This window comes from Pavona decussata, unplaced genomic scaffold (genome assembly GCF_977016875.1).
Source record: "Pavona decussata unplaced genomic scaffold, jaPavDecu1.1 SCAFFOLD_179, whole genome shotgun sequence".
Lineage (NCBI taxonomy): Eukaryota > Metazoa > Cnidaria > Anthozoa > Scleractinia > Agariciidae > Pavona > Pavona decussata.
The window spans coordinates 302,737-320,716 of record NW_028145589.1 but is presented as its reverse complement, the minus strand read 5'-3'; the positions used below and the strand labels follow the sequence as shown (position 1 = coordinate 320,716).

The 17,980-nt window shown below is 39.2% G+C and overlaps 2 protein-coding genes across 2 annotated transcripts in view; one reads left to right on the top strand and one right to left on the bottom strand.

The window, feature by feature from the left end:
- The window catches only part of LOC146463282 (THO complex subunit 2-like), a 29,812-nt gene extending 28,786 nt beyond the window's left edge, over nt 1–1,026 (top strand). Inside the window, exon 47 of the mRNA XM_085084519.1 lies at nt 561–1,026. Coding sequence (XP_084940645.1) covers nt 561–597 — 37 coding nt within the window. The 3' untranslated portion in view covers nt 598–1,026. The remainder of the gene's footprint in view (nt 1–560) is intronic.
- A 2,285-nt stretch (nt 1,027–3,311) lies between these two features.
- On the bottom strand, nt 3,312–12,764 carry LOC146463281 (protein kinase C-binding protein NELL1-like). Its single transcript, XM_085084644.1, has 9 exons — nt 12,566–12,764; nt 11,277–11,574; nt 9,335–9,629; nt 7,300–7,365; nt 6,829–6,936; nt 6,239–6,355; nt 5,756–5,861; nt 4,701–4,909; nt 3,312–4,147 (listed from the first exon to the last, which is right to left on the bottom strand). Exons 1-9 carry the CDS (start codon nt 12,636–12,638, stop codon nt 4,064–4,066), a joined length of 1,356 nt encoding a protein of 451 aa, XP_084940770.1. The 5' UTR covers nt 12,639–12,764; the 3' UTR covers nt 3,312–4,063.
- Nucleotides 12,765–17,980: the final 5,216 nt, after the last annotated feature.

Here is a 17,980-nt window from a genome sequence, read left to right as displayed (position 1 = left end):
TACCTCCGCTTCCCTTATTCTTCAGCCAATAATATAGCTAACCATGTGTTACCAGTAGAGTTTTGAATGAATTGTTTGGTGTATTAGAGATAGAAGTGGGGATCAATCAATCGGTGCAACTCGTTGGTGCCTCCAGAAGTACTTTTGTGCCAGATCATGACTATGTGGGAAAAGCAGATCTTAGCAAGGACTACTTGAATCCAAAAAGAAAATAGTGGATAATCGTGCATTTTTCAGAGAAAATTAAGCAACAAGAATTCTAAAAAGCTTTTAAAGCATGTAACAATGCCTGACATTTTCTTAATTATCTCTGAAAAATGCGTTGTTACCCCCAATTTCTTCTTTTGGAATTCCAACATTGAGCCCTTTCTGAGATCAGCTTTCCCCTCATAGTTATAAACCGCGCATAGTCGCAAAGGTGGGTGGGTGAGGGGGGGGGGGGGGGCGTCTTTAAATTCGAATGCACCTGGCAGTCTCCATCGTATAGAATACGGAGAGAATCCAGGCACCGAAAGTCACGCCATTTCACCATGAATTTGACTTTCCTTAACACTTGTTACTCATTCTAAATCAACATCAAGAAGCCGAAGGACCTGACCGTCGAAGTCTCCACCTCGTCACGCAGTACTGTCACGCAAACCTGTCACACCCTCGCTCCAAACATAACGTTGTCATACGTTAGTGGTGTTCAAAAACGAGAACGTATAATGTTGAGTTTTAATTCTTCTACCGGCGGTGATACTTTGTCGTAGGAAAAGAAAAAAACAAGGCAATTATTGGTCTTTAACAAGTGGTGCGAAGTACGTCCCTTACGCTTTTTTTTTATTTATTGTTTTGTGTTTTTAATTTCCTTGAGTTGTCCGTAGAATTTCATCGCGTGCAATAGTCATGTCATAATTTTGAAAAGAGAAAAAAAACACACGCAAGGTAGCGATATAATATTTTGATAAAGACTTGTGCCGCTAAACAAAACGAATGGAATAAAATTTACTTTGTACAGTAAAGTATCTTATTTGGTGACACGTATTTCATTGCCTTTGCTTTGTTTTGCTTGCGGTTTGGCTTTACAATTTTTCAAAAAAACTATTGCAGAATGTCCTATTCAATGAAGGGAACGTGCTGTTTTTTGCCAATAAACAGGCTCGGTATCCATCCGTGCCAGGGAGAGAGATCCCACCGAGGCCCTACTCAAGAAAGGGAGGGAAAGCGAGTGCACTGGTCAGGAGGGAAACACGTGCCCCATCACTCGCTTAGGTGTACGTGTGTTTCCCGCGCTTGGCACGGGACGACGAGTGTATGTTTTCCCGTGCTTGGCACGGGTCGACGAGTGTATGTTTTCCCGCGCTTGGCACAGGTCGGTGGTTTTATGTTTTCCCGCGCTTGGCATAGGCCGGCGGTTTTATGTTTTCCCGCGCCTGGCACAGGTCGGCGGTTTTATGTTTTCCCGCGCTTGGCACAGGTCGGCGGTTTTACGTTTTCCCGCGCTTGGCACAGGTCCGCGGTTTTATGTTTTCCCGCGCCTGGCACAGGTCGGCGGTTTTATGTCTTCCCGCGCTTGGCACAGGTCCGCGGTTTTATGTTTTCCCGCGCTTGGCACAGGGCGGTGGTTTTATGTTTTCCCGCGCTTGGCATAGGCCGCCGGTTTTATGTTTTCCCGCGCTTGGCACAGGTCGGCGGTTTTATGTTTTCCCGTGCTTGGCACTGGCCGGCGGTTTTGTTTTCCCGCGCTTGGCACAGGTCTGCGGTTTTATGTTTTCCCGCGCTTGGCACAGGTCCGCGGTTTTATGTTTCCCCGCGCTTGGCACAGGGCGGTGGTTTTATGTTTTCCCGCGCTTGGCACAGGGCGGATGTTTTATGTTTTCCTGCGCTTGGCATAGGCCGGCGGTTTTATGTTTTCCCGCGCTTGGCACAGGGCCGTGGTTTTATGTTTTCCCGCGCTTGGCACAGGGCCGTGGTTTTATGTTTTCCTGCGCTTGGCACAGGTCCGCGGTTTTATGTTTTCCCGCGCTTGGCACAGGGCCGTGGTTTTATGTTTTCCCGCGCTTGGCATAGGCCGGCGGTCTTATGTTTTCCCGCGCTTGGCACAGGCCGGCGGTTTTAAGTTTTCCCGCGCTTGGAACAGGTCGGCGGTTTTATGTTTTCCCGCGCTTGGCACAGGCCGGCGGTTTTCTGTTTTCCCGCGCTTCGGCGGTTTTATGTTTTCCCGCGCTTGGCACAGGTCCGCGGTTTTATGTTTTCCCGAGCCTGGTAGTGTTGGAACGTTTTCCTGACTTAAGATTCCTTGTTTTTCTGCGCTTGACTCCGGTTTTATGTTTTCCGCGTTTTGCACCAGCTATCGGAGTGACAGAAAGTCTAAGCTCAAATGAACACGAATTTCTTGCGCCTATTAACGGATGTAAATGTGCCACTTTCAGCGATTTCTGTTAAGTTTTAACTCGAATTTAGCCTGATATCTATCAACTAATTCAAATTCTCGTGTTAGATACCTTAATAGTGCCCCGGCAGCCTTGCTCCAACTCAACTGGAAAAGAAAAAAGTTCCCTAAAACGCCTTTCCGGAGCTTTCGAGGCCCCGAAATTTATCGGGGAAAATTACGCGACTTTTTTGATGTCCAAAATTGAGGAACACCGAAAATCATTTTCGGGTGCTTTACGCCTTAACGGGGCACTTTTCGAAGTGGAAAACGATCATTCCCTGCTTGTCTGGTTTAATACGTTTTCTTGACAAGTTTTGCTGAGGTTGAATTTGAAGAAAGTAATGTCACTCACAGAGCAGTTTTCCTTTGAGTGTCCTAAATAATTTCTCGTTTTACTTTGTCTTCTTTTTTTATGATTTATAAATAGTTATCAAAACTCGCGCTGATTCCTCAACAAATTAGTAGTGATGTCCAAACCAATCGTGACTTGCTTTCGCGCGTTTTTCCGCCTGTTCACCCTAAATTGGGGTTAACATACTGAGGGTGTTCGACTGGCTGTGGACTGGAGTAGACTTACAATGCTACAACAGAATAAACCCAATCGATCACGCCATTACGAACAGGATCACCGCCAAGTTTTAAAATTTGTTTTCACCCGGCCTGCTAGCTCTTAGTGGTGGATATTTTGGCACAATCTCGTACCCAGAGTCCTCAGGATATTTGGCCAGCGGTTGGTCGCCAGGGATACCGAAATACCCTACAAAATACTCGCTTATTTTTATTATTAGATACCCATATTTATCCGAAAAAATACCGAATACTTTGTTGAAAAACACTCAAGATACCATATACCCCAAACACCCCTTCTGGGCCTGTTAAATGATGACAAAAACACTTTTTTCTTCAATTTTTTGATTTACGTTTATTTTTATAAGAAAGCAAATGATGGATACGATAATGGCAAGCTAACATTTACTTACTAAACTATAATTATATCTTTTATAAAGTAAATAAACTCTTACTTTCCCGGAGACTAGCCTAAAATCATAAAAATCTGTAGATAAAAAAAAAAATAAGCTTTGGCAATCCAAATCAAAAGCTACTGAGCAGTTATTTCCTCTGTTGTTGTTTATTATGCTGTACAAGGTGGTTCTAACTTTTGAGTCTGGATGAAATCCTAAAGTGTGACCTTTATGAAAGCTACTGAGCAGTACTTTCCTGTGGTGCTTTTTATTATGTTATACAAAGTGATTCCAACTTGAGTCTGGATGAAATCCTTTAAACATTCAGATAAAATTTTTAGAACGAGAAGACTCGAAGAGGCAAAGATTTGTACAGTCATATGTTAGGTCAAAAAATTAACTCGTAAAAAAATAATAAAAGTAATAATACATGTGACAAAACACGCGATGTTTAGAAAACTCAGTGTGGATCTTGATTTATAAAATTAGTTTATAACACGTCTATTTATAGATGCAAGGTAATGTATTATACTGAAAAATCTACACATTTGCCCATTCGTTACTTATGCTCATACGGTGCCTTAATATTCATTTTTGTACAAATGCAGCTTAAATTGTTGATTACCAAATTGTTTCTAAATATTGGTGAAGAATGAGTTGTTCTTGATGGTTGCTATGGATGGCTTCATTTTTTGCAGAAATTCTTACATTTCATTTCACCACCAACACAGATGCACCACTCGCAGGATGTTATCTTTTTTTCCAAAGGCTGTTAGAAATAAAGAAAGCAGAATTTTTATCAGTGCAAACCGAGGACAAAAGAACAAGCTGTTGGATTGGAATTCATTTGAGTGTAGGGATTTGGAGACTTTCTGAGTATCCTGAAGCAATCTGAAAGGATTTGATTTGTAGCTTTTCTCATCACATACAGCAAAGATTTATATTTTTATCCCATTAACATTATTTTCTTTCCAACCGCTCTCGCCTTTGCACTGTACCAACAGAAAAAGAAATCGGTCAATAAATTATAACATGTAAATTGGCTCATACGGTTGAACCTAAATTAGCCTTAAACTCAACCACAAAGGCTACTGCATACATATACCAGTGACCCGACGGGAATTTTTTCAAAGGAGGTTTTTCCAAAGAAGATTTTGGCCGAAGGATTCTTTTACCGAAGCTCTTTTTCGCGAGGACGATTTTATTTACCGTGCTGAGGGAATTTTTTCCTTGGAGAATATTTTTCAGTTCGAGGAAACGTTTTCTCTTCGGGATAATTTTTCGTAAAGGAGATTGTTATCGGAGAACTCTACCTTACGTACCTCATATCTCGTTCCTTGGTACATACAGGGGCAGCCGACAGTCGACCCACATTGTCCTTGTTCGTTCAACACTTGCCCATCTGCGCAGAAACATCCCTCGGTACATGACTGGCACGTCTTTCCCTGCTGCAAGAAGCTAATATAGTTGTCACACGTCGTATTGCAACCGCATGCTTTGTAAACTTTTCCTGTCCCCAGACATTGGTCCTCTGCAAAAGTAAACAATCAGGAATTTAAGTAATTATGAGGAATGCAAATAGTGTCAATAAAAATGATACAGCTACAATGTTGGACAAATGAAATGAAAAATTAACACCACCCCTGCCCCCCATTTCAATGATGGAAAAACGGCGTGTTTTGCTTTGCGCACGAATTCATCACTGATTTTGGGGGGAGGGGCCAGTTAATTTCCAGTTTTGTTCTTTCCAAGATTGTAAGTATGCGTAATATAGGGTGCCTTGCTGATTACTCAACTAATTTCATGAAATAAAGGCTTTAACTACTGTCGAACAAAAATTAAGGAATTTTGTGTCTTTATCCAAGGACCCTAATAAACACAATTCGCTTGACGATGTAGACTGAAATCGGCAATAACTATGAACAATATTAAATCTCCAATTTACAGTTTCTTTGATGTCTCCTCGCCACTTCTTTTTTACATTTTGGTTTACGTAATTGCATGTCCCGTGTTGTAACAGTTCGAAGTTCGAGCGCTTTACGGTGGCCAATATACCCGGCTTTAGTTATGAACTCTGTTGATAAACCAACTATTCGTTTTAACTTCCCACCAACACAGCACCGCAGAGTAATTACTTTGGTTTTCGTTTCGCCGACACTCAATTAAAAACCGCTTTTTCAAAGTAAACATACCACTGAAACGTGTGCGCCATAGCTTGACTATTACTAGTTTGTTTTACTCGTCATTGAAATAAAAACTAAATATTAACTTGTTTCGTTCAGTTTGAAATTTCTGGTGGTAGAGAAACTCAGCTGCGTTAGATCGCAACCACTTCACTTTTAGTTTAAACTGAAAACTTCCCGTTGAAAATACAAACCTTTGCAAACTTTGCAGCATTGTCCCTCAGGGATGACTTGAACACCGGATTTTCCGGAACAATCAGGTGTTGGGCAAAAAGGTGGAGAACAAATCGATTTGCCTTCCTAAAACAACAAAGGAAGAAGCAACCAAAAATTAGAACAGCAAAATAGAAAGCCGCCGGCTTAACTGGAGTGAACATTGTCAAGTGTTGGCGCTTCTTAAATCAAGGGAATTTTTTCCGAACACTGAGGATTTTTTATATGGAAGCTGCATGCATTATCGCGTACAAATTGAATAACTGCATTCGTGCAACGAGCAGTTTTCATTTTTATTTAATCACAAAGAATCACAGCTGGTGAATGATAATCAAGTTTGATAAATTCAAAGTCTGCACCCAGAAACATCCAAATCGTTTTCACACACGAAAGAAATCTGCCAGAGAATCTGACTGAGACGGAGCTGCCGAGGAAACAGGTTCTAACATGTTACTTTTACACACCTCACAACGACATGTCAGGCAGCTGTCATTGGATGATTTCCAAGTGTCTCCGTGAATATATGTCTTGCCATCATCTTTACACACTGCGCATGTGTGAGTGCAGATAACTTGTCCCCACTGAATAAATAAAACAGTAAAATGAAAAGAGATATTTAAGTAATTGCGGTAAAACCAAGCCAAGTAAATCCATTACATGTAGCTGATGGTAATAAATTGTGAATCTTATGAACCAATTAGAAGAGACAGCTGAAACAACCCCTGCAAGCCAATGAACATGAAAGAAAGATTGTTGGTAAACACGTAAGCATTACCCTACATTGAACGCTATTTTTTCGCCAGCTATCAATACCTTCGCCGAGAAAAGGTATAAATTTAACAAGTTTCACGTACTGTTTCAATGCTTAGTTGGCTTTTTAGCTGTTTAAACGTTTCAAAAATCAATCGCAACGACGAACAAAACTTTAAATCAAAGCCACAGAAATTTTCTGTAATTTAACGGCCATGTCGGTTATTGCTTAGAGAGTCCTTAGAGTTTTCTTTTCTCTCTGAGCCAAAAAAGCCGCACAGTGTCATTAAGTTCGCATTCCTACCTTGCAGTCACAAATTGTACACTTGTCCTTATTCCAGCGGCTCCCATCTTCATATCTGAGCCCTTCCATCACACATTGCTTTTGTCCAACAACATCTCCACATTTACACTGTAAGAGAAAAGATTTACAGACTATGTAAATCAAAATCTTTAGCATGTCACAGCTTAAGCGGCCGCTTTCAGCCCAGACTTGTTCACAAAAGCCGGCTTTTGTGAATTGGTGCAAACTTGACGTATAGTATTTCACTTATTTACATGACGCAGAGTGTTTCAGTTCTTTTAAGAACGGAAAATCACCACTGCAAAAGCTCGCTCCGACAAATAAAACGGTAAAATACAAAACAAAACAACATTTATCTACAGCGCTGCGCAACAGCGTTCACTTGAGTGGATAGTTGCATTTTAAGATTCCATCCGCGTGCTCAAAAGTAACAGCAATAGTACATTCTTTAATTTGTTTGTGACCACTTACTGTTTGGAGGGGAGAACAATTATCTAGAGATGTTCCCAAACGAAACTTGACGTCTTGAAGAGCTCCCTGAAAATAAGAAAATATAACATTCATATTTGCTCTACAACTCTGTCGGTGAAAACGATATGCGTGAAAGGAATTATAAGCCGTGATTTACAAAAATCGCCAATAGTGACTATCTCTTTACAACACCACAACTTGTTCAGTTTTCTTAGAACATAAAACGTTGTTCGATAAGAGTTTACAATTGTATATTAAAGTGCTGTTGTTTTTTTCCATGACTAGAGGCAGATAATTCCACGTAGTCACTACCACCCAACGAGAACATTGAAGGAAATGTTTAAATGTTGTTCCTGTATTCCCAGATCAGTTCATGGCCTTTTAAAAGGCAAATGTGTGGAAGCTAACACACTTTGATCTGTGCTGAAAATTTAAATTACCGAACATTTAAGGGGACTGAATCTTACTACCCAAATTTACGAGCTACTTTTAACTTTCCAAAACTGCTAGCTAGCAAAAACAAAAAGCAAAAACCAAAAAAACAAAAACCAAAACAAAAGGGATCATTTTTCAGCGTTGCAAAAGTTTGAGACGAGTTAAAGAAAACGCTAGTTTTTGTTAAAATTTAAGAGGAATTTATTTAAACTCGAATTATCAGAGTAGCTCTATTGAGCTAATATCTTCGAGAAGGAAATACATAAATCAATTAAGTTATTAGAATACAAAGATTAAAAATACGACAAATATAATAATTAAAACAAATACTAGAAGTTCATTTCCTTTATGGCTATCTTAAAATCCTTAAATGATGTTATTGTTCTCATACTGTCCGAGAGCGAGTTCCAAATTTTTGCAACTTAATATCAGATGCATTCAAGTCCACAATTTGTTTTTCTTGGTATAGGTGAGATCAGGTGAGGTCAAGATATTCTTTCGTCCTAATGAATAACTGGAGTTACGGAAAACAAATAGTTCTTTTAGATATCCAGGATACGTAAAAACAAATAAGCTCTTGAAAACTACCATAACAATTTTGTAAGGTCTTCCATTGTATGATACTGTCTTTGCTTTCTTTAGCAGTTCATCGTAACTAGACAATGAATCTTTAAAAAAGAATCGTAAAATACGCTTGTTCAAAGACACCAGTTTATCACAATTTCTGGTGCAAGAAAAATGCCAAATAAGAGAGCAATATTGAAGGTGGGGTAGGATAAAAGCCTTGTATAGACGTAGCATAACGTTACTGGTAATGTTTTTTAAGTCTCTTAATAACACTGAATTGTTTGTTAACCTTGTCACATATCTGTGAGATGTGACTATTAAAGCTTAAATCCTTATCAATAGTTACACTCAGTAATGCAATTGAATTTTTTAATTCAATTTTCTTTTTTATAGGCGGCTAATGTCGTTCCAAACAGAAATTCCACAGAAACGAACCATTCAGTTCATCTGAACAGTAGAGGACAACAGGAGAAGCAACAGAAGAAGAACAGCGTTCTCGTTTGGTACAGGTTGGTAGGACTGTCTTCGAATGGATAAAAATGCCGTATAAGGTATACACTCTTTTTTTCTAACCCTAACCACGCTGAATATTCTTATTTTTCTACCGATGTTAGGCTGAAGATATTCTTTTGAATATTCTTAGGTTATAGTGTATGACATTTCTGTTTTGGAATGTATTGGGGTATCAATTATAAGTGTTTGGTATCCAGATCTGTATCGAGCTGTCATTAGCATCGAACAATTGGCCAGTGCAGGTTTTTATCGTTTTATTGGCTAGTTTTACCATTTAGAGAAAGGAAGAATGTTATTCGGTTTAGTTAAAACATATAATTGTATTGCATTTACAAATTTTCAACACAAAATACATTCTTTTCAAAGTCTCAGCCTCGGGTTTATTGATCTTAAAATATTCTTAAAATTTCGCAAATTTCAGCCTCGATATTCTTACAAAAAAGAGTGTATTGAAAGGAGCCTCTCTTAGTTTTGTAGCCACACATGGGAAAAGATTGCGTGACAGATAAAAACAGCTAACCTCGAATCTCTGGGTAATGCTGGCAGTACTCTCCAGACCAATCTCAAAAACTTGCGCCAGGCGAAGTTCTGCATCAGAAGGGAATGAATCAAACCCGCCAAAGGACTCGACTTTTACCATCTTATTATCTACGAAAATTCTGATGAGTGATTGGGTGTCTTGAAATCGCACGGCGATTTCGTGCCATTTTGTGTAGTCCAAGTATCTATCACTGGAAGCCTTGTGACTGGTCTGTGAGCCAGCTTGATCTTGAACTGTTACATCAATTTCCAGGCCGGTGCCTCGGCGATTACCACTAAACATAAAGAGGATAAAAATGCAACAAATGTTTACACTGTTTTAAAAATGGTTTAAAACGTATTAAAATATAAGAAAACACAAACATAATGACTCAATTTGTTTAAAATGACGTGCTACATGGATTAAAAAGAATTAAAGGGGCGTCTAAACTCTATTGAAATTGAAAACAAAGTTGTTTTTTTTTTCGAACAAAAAACTATGTTCCTCATTTTTAATGTTTTCCCTGCTCCTCCTCCTCCTCCTTCTCCTCCTCCTCCTCAAACAGGAAAACAATAGAAATGAGGACGAGGAGGAGGCAAGGTCAGCAAAAATAGAAAGACACCTTTTGCTGTTCATTTATAGAAAGTATTCTCTAAAAAAAGGCAATAAAATAATTTTTAAGGCTTCTCAAAAAATGTGTCTTGTTTAATAGCAAGTATTTATCATTCGACTGTTTTAATTGATGTTTTAATTGATTATTTCTGTAAACTTAAGCTGTCAATTGTCTTTTGTTAAGAAGTAGAGTTTGTATGCAAATTTAGGTTTTGGATTCGGATCACTGCATGCTGCATAATTAGTGGAGTAACGGACCGTAAAAAAAAAGAGATTACGCAAAAGCTTTAGTGTCTGATTTGAAAGCCAGAAACACATCCCAATTTACGGTATGATTGGCTTGAGTGGTTCCTAAAACATCGGCGAACGCTTTCAACCTATATTTTTACCAACTGCGAGAAAATCAGGTCAATTATATTAGTGCCTATATCTGAAGTAAACAACGGGTGATTATATGGGTGCGCATGTACCATACCATTCTAGACAAGTTTAGGCCAGCCTTCCAGATCTATTGTTTCCTAAAATGACGTCACTATTGTGGCTCTACCAACCTATTCATGGCTATGACGTCACCTTGAGGGTTGATCGTTGATCCACCCAAAACTACAAGGGAAGAGCTAATTTTGTCAAGTTGTAATCCATTTTCACTTTAGTGTAGTTCTTAGTTTCGGAAATTACAAGACCCAGGAGGTTTCGTGACTCTAGTTCAAATATATCCATTTGAGAAGAAATTCCTTATCGCCTAATAGGAAAAGCTTTTAATACCCTGGATTAAAAAAATAACAACAACAAAATCAATTTGACGTACATTCCTCACTATTTAGAGGCCTTTTGTTATCCAGTAGCGTGGAAGGTCTATTTTAAATGTAGTCGGACATGAAGGGAACTCAAGCCGGGAAACATGATCAGATTTTATTACATCAAGCTTTTGCAGATTGTAGGCTAATGCTCACGCTGGGTGTCGGCACGAAAACCGAACAAAATCGGTGTTTTATTCACAGGTCACCGCGGCTGATTTCGGATCTTTGGGATCATTGAAAGGAGGAACTTTTCAAGGGATCCGTTTTTCTGTTTCAAGCGGAATGACAACGTTCAGTTTACTGGCAAATTCTACTTCGGCACGAAACGTATCTGTTTAGAATGTGAAAACGGGAGCTGGAGTATCGTGAAAGGGTTTTATATATTCATATTTCCGAGTGAAATTTAGCTCAGTAGCGCTGCAGACAAAAAATCCTACGGTTGAATTTGTCAACGATGAAGGGTGAAAACTAGCATGATATATGACAAACAAATATGATAATACAATGTAATAACAAAACGAGAAACTCACAATATTGTCAAGACAAAAAACAACTGGCTGCCGTCCTTGGAATTAATTGAAACAATCGTGTTTTGGTATCCGTGGCTAGCATCAAGCTTGGCCCAAGCCGATAGCCAAAAATCATGACTGTCGTGAATGACCTTGTTAGCGTCGTCATATGCTTTCCGATTTGCCACGAGACCTTTTGTTTGATCGGTGAAATGAAAGGCGGCACTTTTCCCATGTTGTCCTGTGGTCGATGTTACGCCTGTGTGTTGACCGCTTAACAAACCCACTTCCTTGAATAAGAGGATTTCTTTGACGAGACCTGTGAGCAAAACAACATATTTCAAATGTTCGACGCTTAGATTATGAACATAATACAAAGTTTAAAGTCCATACTACTGTGTCGAGAAGAGAGATTTGTGTTGACAACTAATGATTTTAAATTTCAGCAAATTCATGCACCGCTGTCATACTTAAACCCTTTTCCAAAAACGGCAAACGTGAATAGAGTTGCAAAATAAATATATATATACATAATTAATACATGGGGTTGTGCAGAAATCTTGCCAAGCGGGAGTCTTTTCGTATGCTTTTCATAATTTGAAATTGGAATAAAAGTTTCGTTCATCAGTTATTTGACTTCTCGTTCATAGCAAGCCAAGAAATGTTAGCACAAGAACGGGAAGATTATCTGCAAAATTTCACTGTCAGAAAGCCATGGTAAACAGTTGCGCAATACCGAATGCGGACGGCGCACGCAGCTCTCTCGTGACCTCATTAGGTAAATCAGTAGCCCCAATTTCTCTCTCTTCTTCATTGTTTAAACCAATAATGTACTTTTCCAAAGTTAACAACAATAAGACAATACCCTTTTTTATGCATTGCCTTCCAACTTCAAACAGAGCGCGAGAGCGATTCCGGCAACATGAATGTGTGTATAAAATGTTAAAAATATCTACGACAAGTAAATGTTAGACATAATATCGATAAGTTAAGAGTTTTATCATATTTACTATCGAAAGCTGTTAAACTGTGGAAAGAGGTTGTGCAGTAAATTTGACCTTTGGAACAAAATACATTTGACGCCGTCTAACTTGATACGAATGCGAAATTCAGCTAAGCTGCACAGATGTGAATCAAAAAGGCATTGAAAGCGAACGACGTAAAGCGCGCGACGTAAAAGAGCTAATGAAATACATTATATCTGAAATCAAACAAAACCACAGGATCTTTTCTCACGTCGCTCGACTTCCAAACACCGCCACGTCGCAACTATCTCTTACGTTTCAACACTGAAAAGATCTTACACTCACCACTTGCAAATGTCCCTTCTGTGAAGAAAAATAACAGAATTGCTGCTAAAAACATGTCTCGGATCCGAGCCATATCGTCTTTGAATAAGCTTTGAATATTTATCCTGGGTAAACTGTCCCAAATAAAGATGTGTCGAGGTATGTCGTATCGACTGTCGAGTAAGTCAATAACAGCCGTATTTCAATGTTTCATCGAACAGGGTGCGGCACACCCTTGTGACCTTTTAGTGACGAAATGATAACTTCAGACGTAATTACCAATTTTGGAAAGATTTGGGATTTTAGCAAGTCGTGCTGTCACAGCCGGAAAAGGAAGCTAAACGCAAACAAAACTAAAAGGTGTCAAACCGTGGTGTGCTGGTGGAATGAGACATATGGACGTGACATTATAGCGAGTGAATTAACGGGCTCCCAAACTGAGCAGAATAAAAAGGCGACACCTTGTATGTTTACATATTCCTACGTAATGTTAATTCGCTTTCATCACGGGAAATAAAAAATCCTTCTAGAATGCACTGGTCTACTGGAATTTAGCCTGCGAGCAAGCTCTCTTGGGGGTGGGGGCGGGAGGGGTAAAGAGGAGAGATTCCAGCTTATATCCCCAATCTGTGTGGTTTGGTAGTCATTGACCTAAGGCAATCATTGGCCACTCTAAAGCCTGATTGACTCATTGAGCTACGCTCTCTCGTACTACTTCCTACACTCCCAGCTGATGATTCACAGAATTACAATCAAACTTCAACTTACAGGAAATAATTTCTAATTCTCCCAGAGAGCATATAATCCTAAGATAATAATACTAAATATAAAATTCCTCTCGATCCCAACACGTATTTTAAAATCGTGACATATTGTCAAACAATTTTGGCGATATTTTGTGTCAATTTACGTGTCGTAATAAATTGTACGTCATCGTCACATTCCCGACGTAACTAAATCGAACCAATCACGCGATTGTGTTCGATTGAGTTCGATCGATAATCGAACACAATCGAACCCTCACAAAAAAAATTGGGCTAATCGAACCAAATCGAACGTTCGAATGGGTTTGATTAGTTCGATTAGGTTCGATTGAGTTCGATGGGTTCCATTGAGTTCGCGGATTAGGCTTGATTTTGCATCAGTGATTGATGACGAATATATATTTTTCTGGTTGGATTCCCCGGGTCCGATTGTTAGTTGAAAATGGTGTCCGGAGCATCACACACTGGTTTAAAGATGACTACAGCAACAAAAATTGATTTATTTTCCGTTTTGACGAATCCATGCGACCTTTACTTGCAAATATGGCAGTTTCATTTATTGCGTTCGAGAGCATACTATTCCGGTCGTTTCAAATTCCCTGCGTGTACTATCGATCGTGATGCCATGCGATTTCAGGATTGAACGCCATTTTGTTGTGGCTGGCACATTTGGCCTCGATCTCTGTTGGCATGGTAATGAAGGCACGGAATTCCCAGATCTCACTCCATGTGCTTTTCGCTGTTCGCAGTTCCTCATCGCTCTTCGGTCTTTTCCTTGCAGTTCCTTTTGTCAATACAAAACCATCGACGAAAAATAAAAACCGATCGAACGCACCTACCTAATCTTTGATTATTACTAGTCTCACGTTATCTTGTGGACGTTGTGTTGAAGACCGCGTTCTTCGCAACTAATTATGCATTATCTTATAGTCCGTTGAACTTATATCATTTTCGATTTTACAGTAAACTCACTGTATTTTTTATTCCCAAAAGTTATTTCAATAAAGTGTATATTAGTTGTTGTTATTAATTTTTACTTATATACATATGCTAAGACAGTCCCGCCGCTGAACTTGCATATTTTAAGTGATTTTTTATCGTTGGATTAGGTTCGATTAGGTTCGATTGGGTTCAATTGGGGGCGGAAATCAAACTCAATCGAACTTTTTGGCTCGATTGTGTTCGATTTCCGAACTAATCGAACCCAATCGTTCGATTAAGTTCGATTACCGAACTGTTCGATCAGTTACATCGGGCACATTTGACTGGCGTTTTATTTCTGAAACCGCACCTTTCTCTCCAAGCGACCATGTAATTTTCTTTTTATTGTATAAAATCCTCACAATGCAACAAAATATGCTTTGTTCTTTACTTCAGATGTTTACTTCAAAAACTAAGGTTTGAAATTGAGTATATAAGCTTACTGTAATTGACACTGAGACGGCAATACAACTAATCGGTGAACTTTATTGGTCTTGCGCTGGAATCACTGCGAACGCATCTACTCTTGAAATTAAAGTTCTGGCAAAGGCCAAGAAAAGTGAATTGTTGAAGAGTTGACTAAACGATGATGATCGAGATGGTTCGACTAAAGCAAGAAATAACATAAATAATTAGCAGGAAAAAAGACAAGAAATAACAACTGACAAACTGCGCACTTTCAAATGTTTTCCAGAATACGCCAAAAATGAATCGGGCGTAGAAGGATGAGAAGTCTTGTGAAAATCGATCGGACGAAGAGCGTTGACAACACTTGAAACCTACTTGAGTGTGAAGGGGTAAAACCTACCAACTTGAACTTTACTTAGTGACCATGGAAACGTTCGTAGTTCAAAGAAGCCGAAGTACGCCGCCAAGTATGGCCAACACCACACTTGAGAACGTACTTGACCAATAGGAAAAGGGAAACCAACTGAAAGCCACGTGCTGCGGTGCCACAAACAGATAAACATTTTGCCGTGAACTAAAATTAATCCAAAAAAAGTCAAAATGGATGGCTGGAGATACGCCTCGCAGCTGACTCGTCCCCAGTCGTCTCTCTTGTCACGCGTGACGGGGAGCGTAAAGGGTGATGGGAAGGCGGAAAGGAGAGAGACGACGTTTCTCTCTTTCCCTTTCCTCCTTCCCATCACCCCTTGCGCTTCGCTTTCTTCCCTCCCATCACTCTTCGCGCTCTCCGTTTCCCAACAAGAGAGACGACTGGGGACGAGTCAGCGCCTCGCAGTTTGAGGACTCCATGGAACAGTCTTTTTTGTAAGTAAACATAAAAAGGAAGGAAAAGTCGATACAACTTACGATCTTATTTGAATTTCATCTTTACAGACAGTCTGAACCATCGATTTTCAGTTCAGAAGATGTTGCCTGTTCTTTTGTTTTGTCGCCAAGAACTCATAAACAATGAAGTACCTATGCATTTCCTGTAATGTTAGAACTCTCTGAGTTAAAATTAAAGACAAAATAAAGAGTAAACAACATAAAACGTACCAGCCGAAGAGAAGCCCGCAAAGGAAACTAAAACCGCCGAGCAGACGAGCTACGCAAAGGAGTCCACAACCGCAAAGACCAGAGCCGTGTAAGAGAAGAGACCCGACTTTAAGTGGGATATTAAACGTATTCGCAACCAAGCAGAACAAGGCATCGTTAGAGCTCTGACTAGCTTTCACGAACGTCAAATTCAAAAGCATAGAATCGCTTTAAAGCAACAGAAACGGCCTATAGCTCCAAGAGACACGAAAGTGGTCCACCGTAATACTGATGGTTTAACACCAGGAGGAAAATACTAAGCTCCCGGAACACAAACCTCACAGTTACAGTTACAGAGCTTAGTGGAGCGACAACAAAACACACAGCCGTAACTTAAGGAGGCTCGAGGCAGTTTTTTTGGACTTAGGGTGGAAGTTTTAAAATTACAATCTCGCGTACAAGATAAACTTCGATCTCCTTCATACTACATCATCATTTCAACATATGATCAAAGTTAATTTGCTCATCGGTTTCCAAGCAACAGCTATTACCATAGCAACGGAAGCGCATAGCCTCTCATTTTAAACATTGTCGATTATCTCGAAATCTAGTCAGACACTTTATGACGAAACTTTAGGGATTTAAACGACTCAATCTAGACAACTTGTAGACGAAATTAGAAAAAAATCTGTAAGAGCGTTTCCAAGTAAATAATGAATCAATTTTTACGGGGTTATTTTGTTTATTCCAGCATTTTTCACCAATATCTCTGGCAAAATAAAACTTGACACTTTGTCTTTTCTGTCAAAGGGTCTTTCCTGATAGCAAAACATTCTAACCGTTTGTTGAGCTTCATGGGTGTCTCCGATTTTAAGATATTTATGTTTAAAAACAGTAAAAATAAAGCGCAGATGAATGAAAAAGTTCCTACTTTGCATAAATCGAGATATCTTTAAAATACCCATACAAATTTTTCTGTTAAATTACAAGCGGTTAGAGTAAAAATTCTTTTCGATATTCACGCAAGTTTTAGGCTCAAGAACCGAAACCGGTGTTAGATAGGAAGGTTGAATCTTGGTCAAGTTTCAGTCATTATTCGCTTCCTCCGAACAATAATTTTATTTTGTTTGTCCCTGTCTGTCCAATGCTATTCACGTGCTGTGAATATTTATGATTACGCGAGGTCGTGCAAAAGGTAACATTTACATAAATATATGCTCCTGCTTCTCAAGTCTTCCATTGTAAATTTTACCTTTTGCACGACTTCACGTGATGATAAATATTCAAAGCACGTGAATAGCAGTGAAATAGACCGGGACAAACAAAATAAAATTCTTGTTCGGAGAAAGCGAATAACAACTGAAACTTGGTCATTCAGCCTTCTTATCTAACACCAATTTCGGTCCCTGAGCCTAAAACTTGCGTAGATATCGAAAAGAATTATTACTTTAACCGCTTGTAATTTAGCAGAAAAATCTGTATGGGTATTTTAAAGATATCTCGATTTATGCAAAGTAGGAACCTTTTCATTCATCTGCGCTTTATTTTCACTGTTTTTAAACATAAATATCTTAAAATCGGAGACACCCATGAAGCTCAACAAACGTTTAGAATGTTTTGCTATCAGGAAAGACCCTTTGACAGAAAAGACAAAGTGTCAAGTTTTATTTTGCCAGAGATATTGGTGAAAAATGCTGGAATAAACAAAATAACCCCGTAAAAATTGATTCATTATTTACTTGGAAACGCTCTTACAGATTTTTTTCTAATTTCGTCTACAAGTTGTCTAGATTGAGTCGTTTAAATCCCTAAAGTTTCGTCATAAAGTGTCTGACTAGATTTCGAGATAATCGACAATGTTTAAAATGAGAGGCTATGCGCTTCCGTTGCTATGGTAATAGCTGTTGCTTGGAAACCGATGAGCAAATTGACTTTGATCATATGTTGAAATGATGATGTAGTATGAAGGAGATCGAAGTTTATCTTGTATGCGAGATTGTAATTTCAAAACCTCCACCCTAAGTCCAAAAAAACTGCCTCGAGCCTCCTTAAGCGGCCTTTAGCCCTCGATTTAACGCATTGCATAGCTTTCAAAGAAGCTACAATGCTTAAGAAGGGATCTAGGGACAAATATCCGTGATAAGAAGCACAACATCTTGCAACAAAAGCAAATAGCCGGGCCCGGCAATCTGACAAAAGCTGCAAGATA

Bases quoted from the DNA above. Each gene is read 5' to 3' on its own strand.
- LOC146463281 (XM_085084644.1), bottom strand. From the start codon at position 12,638: ATGGCTCGGATCCGAGACATGTTTTTAGCAGCAATTCTGTTATTTTTC. The intron at 9,630-11,276 runs GTGAGTTTCTCG...CTTTATGTTTAG, and splicing joins TTTTTTGTCTTGACAATATT to TGGTAATCGCCGAGGCACCG. The intron at 7,366-9,334 runs GTTAGCTGTTTT...TCTTATTTTCAG, and splicing joins GCATTACCCAGAGATTCGAG to GGAGCTCTTCAAGACGTCAA.